Consider the following 7,004-nt stretch of genomic DNA (forward strand, 5'->3'; position numbering starts at 1 on the left):
GTTACTGACTTTGAAAAGGAGATCTCACTAAGTTGCTAGGTGCAGGAAGAAGTGAGTAAACAGCCTGAAAAGATCAACATTTACGCTTCAAAATGAAACTTTTTATTCTCCAATCTTTAAACTTTACAGTCATTTCTTTCCTTTTTTTTGAACAAAGGAAGTCTGACCTTCTTACTTTCACTGTCCGGCCTCAGGCTGTTTCACCAGGTGAACTGAGCTGTTTTTGTGGTTTTATTTTAACCCTGAAAGCATCTCAGTGACGTCATAGTTTGATAAAGTCAGTTTAAACCTACAATGACTAATGTTTTGAAACAGAAACACACTGTAAACTCAATATTGCAACACCAAAGAGACACATATTTGATGGTTTGATGGAGTAATTCTGATAATTACATCCAATTCAGAATCTACACACTTTAAAAATATTTGCAGTTTCAGTGTTTGGACACAAGATGTCTCTGTCTCCTCTATAAAGTAAATTCTCTGCATGTGACGTCGACATCTCAAGTTTCAACATCACAAAATGTTACAAAAACAGTCACAAAAAGGAAAAAATATTCTTTTGAGCAGGTGGGTGACATGAACTTTGTTCTCAAACAACGGTTAAAAAATTATTTAATCATTAAAACTGTTACACAGAAATTAATTAAACATTACATTCAGCTTTTTGATGTTCAGATACATAAAGAAAACCCAGATACAGTTTCATTTCCTTGTTATCTTCAGGAGTTTTCTGATTGATGTAATTGGTTGTAACATAAAGAAGAAGCCATAAGCATTATGAGTAAATAAACAGTGATATAGTCTGTTTTATTAAGCTTTGCCATATCATGCAATCATGTTTTATTAAAAAAGGATTGTCGATGCCGTCCTCGGGACATCCTTCTTCTCCTTCTGATGCCTTGAAAAAGTCCTGAAAAACAAAAACAAAAAAGGAAACAGAGTTGAGACGGGCAAAGTTAATGATATCCTTCAACTTCTTATATTAGCATCCATCTTTAAAATCTCAAACATTTAGAGGAAGAGTCATAAAATACACTGTGGTATTATTGCTTTTAATTAAGACTGTTGCTCATTAGCAGTACAATTTTTAATTCTACAACACACGATTGCACATAGTTTATCAAGCTTGGTTTCTTTTTTTTTACACGGTGCAGGTGGAAGAATCAATACAGTGACCGTAGAACAAGCAAGAGAAAACAACATGTACCTATCTCCTCTCCTTCAGCTCCACCTCCACAGGGTAGTGATCGCTGACGGCTGCAGCCTGGAAGAAAATAGAAATGGCATGAATATTCTTGAAGTTCAACATGTTAGAGAAAATGATTTTTGTGAACTTTATTGTAGGCTGTAAAAGTCTTTGTATCAAAGGTTTCTAAGGGCACTTTCACAACCAAAAGTTAAGTCTGTTTTAATTGAACTTTGGTGCGGTTAAATCCTTGTTATGGTTCTTTTGGTTGCTTGTGAACGCTCCAATTGTATTCTGGTGCAGACCAAAACAACCGGTCCGAGACCACTTGCAGAGAGGGTCTCGGTCCGTTTCTGCTCTGACCAGACAAAATACAAAATGAACCAAATGTATCAATTTCACTCTGATTCGGACTAACCAAACTGACTTGGGTTGTGAAAGCGACCTTACTGATCAACATCTCCATGTCAGCAGTCTTACAGCGACAGCGGACAGCCTGAAGGTCGTCTTAAAGTCGAAAGGTTGAGCTGAGTTTGTCACGACAGCCCTCTTCATCTGATCTCCATACACAACAATCCTGCATGATGTCAAGAAAAATTATAGATGATAAATAGTATGACGTATCAAAGAGCCGTTCACCCTGAAAGGTTGAACGGCTAACACAAAGTTATCTGTTATCTCAGGACACTTCTGCATGTGATCCTCTGTCTCATTAACCAACCTGCCAATCCAATTGACCATTCGCAAAAGCTCCGCCGACCTTAGTTACTGTTGCTATGCCCGCCAAGCTTCCAGGACCGTCAGCAGCCGTGGAGCAGATAGGCGCTGTTTCAACAAGTGTTTTTGGAGTAATACCTCCACGAGGTAGGCTGCCCATTCACAAAATGCTACAAAGATTAATATAAAATAAGTTCATAATGGCCTGTTGGTACATTATGTTCAGCATTGATATATACAGTACAGGGCTGTACATTAACTGTTTTGTTTATAACACTGGTTCTTAACTAGTTAATATAGTGATCTTGGAGATATTAAGTTGGGAGTGGGCTCTCCCACACTGTTAAATCCACAGCCAGCAACACTCCTCTTATTTTTTGAGTTTTGGAAAAAGGGGAAAAACCAACTTCTCTCTCTAAACTCTGAGGGTACCTGATGTCTGACCGTTTCACCTTGTTGCTCAGAGCTCAAAGCATGACGGACCTCATAAACGGTTTCTAAGGCTATGATTGGACAGGAAGTGTTCGGGGGAGGAGGCCAATTGATTATAGATTTTTTTTACTTGCTCACACAATATTTTTAAAATAAACTAATGAAGCTTGTTAGATTAACTGAGGGACGCGACCAAGTGGAAGGGCTGCACATAAACCAGAAGGGAGAAAACTATTAACTTCCAAATTTTTATTGTTAGTGGTCAGATGTTCTGAGGCCTCAGTTAATATAAAAATACAAAACAAGATGTAAAGGTACCTGTCGTAGGTTCGGTCATTATTGTCACTTGTCGTGGTGTCGACATCATCATCTATCAGCCAATGGTAGGGAGGTTTCCCCAGTCTGATGTTTCCCCTCCGTGCCTCAGGAAAATAAGGTCCATCTGCATTAAAGTCTCCCAGAATCATGATGTTCTGCAGAAAAAAACCCTACATTTATGAAAACATTCCTTAACATCTCAATAAGTTGCAACCATCTCTCTCGCTCTCAGAACAACATCAACATTTCAACATCAAATAACTAATTAAAACCTCTACTCTGAGTTTTATGTTTGGCTCATGTCCCATCATAGACTGTGTATAAATAATGGACGTAGTCACCGTGACGTCACCCATTGATTTGTGGACTGCCCGTTGGAATCGTTACACTCGTCGCCATCTTGTTTCTGATACGGGGAGCAGACCATATCTAGACTGTGGAGGAGCGAGAGGGATCTGACGACACTGACTACATGCCTCTCTACACCTCAACCTGACTGAGAGAAGTCGCTGCTAATTCATGTTAGCATTAACTGGAGCATTAACTGGGATGTTCATTTTGGCTAGCAAAAAAAATAAAAACAAAATGTACGTTACTGACCTCAGAAAACTGAACAGCGACTCCTTGGAGTGTCTGTTAATCCAACCAAACGCTGAACAAGACATTGTCATTAAGTGAAAATACAGTGAAAGGGTCAAAGTTATGAGACCAAACCGGTTAACGTCCTTTTTTTCTATCTATATAACGTTATATAAACTTTATTGACACGTTGCCATGGATACGCATTGTTCTGCTTCTCTCCTGATGACGGCTCGCCTTGTCAGTGACCTGTCAATCAAAGGTAGCCACGCCCCAAATCATACAATTCTTTATCTTCTATTTTCTTCTAAATGGGGCCATTATTAGAACTACTAACATCAATTTGTCTTGGAGAAGATTTTTTTACTAGCGATTGAGACCATAGTGTTGTCCTAAGAAAAATTTAGGTAAAAAATCAAGTGAGAAGTTTTCTCATTTTGCACTGAAATGAATGGACAGAATTTTTTTGCAGCCAAACTTTTTGGAATGCAGCTTAAGGCACTTCCTGGTTTGCTTCCATGCTCAGACCCGGAGGTTGCCGCCTGTGTCCCATCCACTAATGGAGGGTGCAGGGCTTATATCCTATACTGCAGCCTGCCACCAGGGAACGCTGCAGGACTTTTGGCCTCACTAGTGTGGAGCTGTATAGACTGTGGAGCTGTCTGTAGCTTCATTTATTGGTTATGAAGCAGCGACTTGAGCAGCTGATTCATTTTTGTCCCCTTTAACTCTGTCCCTCCATCCCACATCCACCTGTTTCTCCATTTTGTCTCAGTAAGAGTGAGGAGTTTTTGTATTTCACTAAGTAACCATTTCATCAGTTACGCAAACCCATGAAATAATAATAATGATAAAATAAAAGTTATTAAAAGTAATTATTCTTTATATTAATTTCCAACCCACTTTAGTCTTCATTTTTCTTATCGCATCTTGGACCACATCATGCAGAGCGCTCAGCTCCGTCTCTGCGTCCTCCGGTTTGGTGTGGACCGGGATCAGCACCAGGTTCTGCACAACTGCAAGCACGAACACACACAGTTAGACACACACACACACACACACACACGCACACCTACCTGTATTTGGACAATTAAACTGCACAATAAACGGCTCTCTGACGAGCACGTCTACATTTCCTTCTTCCTCGTACTGGTATTGGTTGATGATTGTCGCCTCATCCTCTCTGAAACAAACAAACAAACACACACACACACACACACACACACACACACACACACACACACACACACACACACACACGGCATATCACTGCAATTGGATTTAAAATTGATCCTTTTTTTGTATAAATCCTAAAAATGTGCTTAATTGCATTATTTAATTAGAAGGACTTCTTTAAAACGAGCCTAATTAAAAACAGTATTTCAGTGACCGCTGTGGGGAGTTGTATGGCGTGTTTGGCGAAACAGCACCACCGTGTGGTCATTATTAGAAAGCACCTAAACAAATTCACAAGCTTTATGTGGATGTGATTATTTAAATAAAATATTTGTTTTTTTATATTCCCAATGTGTTTGAGACACACATGTAAATTATGATCAAATGATTGATTTTAAATGGGTAAAAAAAATTCAAAACGTTGTGCAATTCATCCATTTAGATGAAGATCCTCTTCTTTAAAATATTAGAGGTTTATGGGTTGTGGTTCCTTTTTGTTGGATGTTTGTGAGACTTACCAGTTAGCAGAAAACGTACAACTGTACTTTTTCACCGCAGTGAATTATTCACGTTATACCTGTAGAAGAAGACAAACTGCTCCCTGTAGGTGCCTCGTCCCAGAGACTCACTGCATATCATGCTGTACTGATTGTTTCTGTTCGGTCTGTCAGAACACAGAATTCATGTGTTTAACACTGTAGTTGGCCTGTCTTATTGGATTTAAAATGCTCCTCATAGGCTGGTTAAATGAGCTTTCAGGGTCCTAAATGGCTGCAGAACAGAGACAAAAAGCTGGCATTCACTTTGTTTAATGTTCCAGAGGAATCACTGTTTGTGTTCATGTTTCACCTGAAGTCGTTGAGTTCTTCGAGGAACATTTCCATGGCCTCGCCGCTCTGATCCACCACCTCCAACATCACCACCACACTGTACCTAGACACAATCTGCATAAACACAGCACACACTAGTCAGAAAATAAATTTCTGTCTGAGAAATCTACTTTGAACCAAACACAAGTTAATAAAAGAAGACTTAACAGAAAGTAGAAGGGATTACACAAAGTTTAAAACACTAAACAGGGGTCTTTTTTCTGTGATGATGATACTTTCTGACTCATGTCTGAGCTACAAAATAAAGTGCTTTCATTATATTGTCATCACGAAGAAATCATTTTTTTTTTTTTACCTTAATCAGATTTTTCAGCACATCTGGGTTGTTGATTTTTGCCCGTCCCAGCCTCTTAACATTGAACGCTGCGATAAGCATTCTGACTATTAAAAAAAAATCACCAAAAAACGTGGAAAGAAGAAGAGTGAAATTAGACATCAGATGAAAAAGTGGAAGTGAAACCAGCGTATGCATCAGTTCTCTAAATTATTCATTCTCTTGTCATTTTCAAATGATACAGTCATGGAAAAAAATATTAGACCAACCTTGTTTTCTCTAATATATTGTTCATTTTAATGCCTGGTACAAATAAAGGTACATTTGTTTGGACAAATATAATGATAACAACAAAAATAGCTCATACGAGTTTATTTAAGAGCTGATATCTAGACATTTTCCATGGTTTTCGTGATGATGATTTTGGTTATTATCAAGAAAACAATGGAAAATGTCTAGATATCAGCTCTTAAATAAACTTGTTTGAGCTATTTTTGTTGTTATCATTATATTTGTCCAAACAAATGTACCTTTGGCATTAAAATGAACAAGAAATTGAAGAAAAAGGGTTTTCCATGACTGTATATTTACATATGCACAAGAAGTGGAAATTTAATTCTCCCACTTTTCCCAGATTCCCCAAAATATTTGCACCATTCAGAAAAGAAATCATTCAAATCTTTATACCCGAAAGGCAGAAAACTGTGAAAGTGTTCAGACTAAAATTCACCTCGAATGTGGATAAACTCAGATTCATTAAATCAGCATCCAGCTTTAAATCACTTCTGAAAACTATGGTAGTGGTTGGCACAGCTGCCTCACAGCCAGAGGGTCTGTGGTTTCCAAACAGAAGAACTGCACACAACCAGAAACCACAGACCTCTGACTGTGAGGCTGCAGCACGCAGCACCACATCAACATGTCGCCCTGATCAGGGCTTACATGACTTTGTATATTTCCACTTCCCAATATCCACAAAAATACCACAAAATAAAGTTAAAATGTTACCATCTGCACACACATATTCATGCATGTGTAGTGAACATATCTATAACACATCTGTTCAGGTAAATGCACATCTGAGCATCTTCCCTCCAAAAAACTTCCCTCCAAATCACACAAGAGAAAAATGATATGCAACATAAAATAAACCGCTGAAAAACAACTCAAGTACTGTTTTTTTAAAAATAGCTATTTATAGCTGAGAAGAAGGAAACTCACCGGTCAGTTTGAGATAAGTTGAATCAAATCAGAGAGAAGTTGTTTCTATTTCTTTCTTCAATCAGACTCCACTGAGAGTTTCTGCAGAAAAAACACCTAAATCCTCTGACTGAAAGACGTTTGACAGTCAGCTTAACGTGTTCAGTGATTTATACCAAAATAGGCGGGAGTAGTCATAACTGCTCCTCCTTGCAGGATTTACAGGAAA

At 38.3% G+C, this 7,004-nt stretch overlaps 1 protein-coding gene across 3 annotated transcripts; it reads right to left on the reverse strand.

Moving 5' to 3' along the window:
- Nucleotides 1-193: 193 nt before the first annotated feature.
- On the reverse strand, nucleotides 194-7,004 carry LOC131962955 (deoxyribonuclease-1-like 1). 3 transcript variants are annotated; one of them, XR_009389983.1, is made up of 10 exons: nucleotides 6,797-7,004; nucleotides 5,597-5,682; nucleotides 5,261-5,355; nucleotides 4,989-5,075; nucleotides 4,312-4,418; nucleotides 4,139-4,251; nucleotides 2,657-2,811; nucleotides 1,640-1,766; nucleotides 1,211-1,267; nucleotides 194-913 (listed from the first exon to the last, which is right to left on the reverse strand). XR_009389983.1 is itself a non-coding variant. In XM_059328079.1 (10 exons), exons 2-9 carry the CDS (start codon nucleotides 5,675-5,677, stop codon nucleotides 1,211-1,213), a joined length of 792 nt encoding a protein of 263 aa, XP_059184062.1. In that variant the 5' UTR covers nucleotide 5,678; nucleotides 6,797-7,001; the 3' UTR covers nucleotides 194-913. The 3 variants fall into 3 exon arrangements, 2 of the variants coding, with proteins under 2 accessions (XP_059184062.1, XP_059184054.1); XM_059328079.1 differs by having other exon boundaries at nucleotides 1,670-1,766; nucleotides 5,597-5,678; nucleotides 6,797-7,001; XM_059328071.1 differs by having other exon boundaries at nucleotides 1,670-1,766; nucleotides 6,797-6,999.

This window comes from Centropristis striata, chromosome 3 (genome assembly GCF_030273125.1).
Source record: "Centropristis striata isolate RG_2023a ecotype Rhode Island chromosome 3, C.striata_1.0, whole genome shotgun sequence".
Lineage (NCBI taxonomy): Eukaryota > Metazoa > Chordata > Actinopteri > Perciformes > Serranidae > Centropristis > Centropristis striata.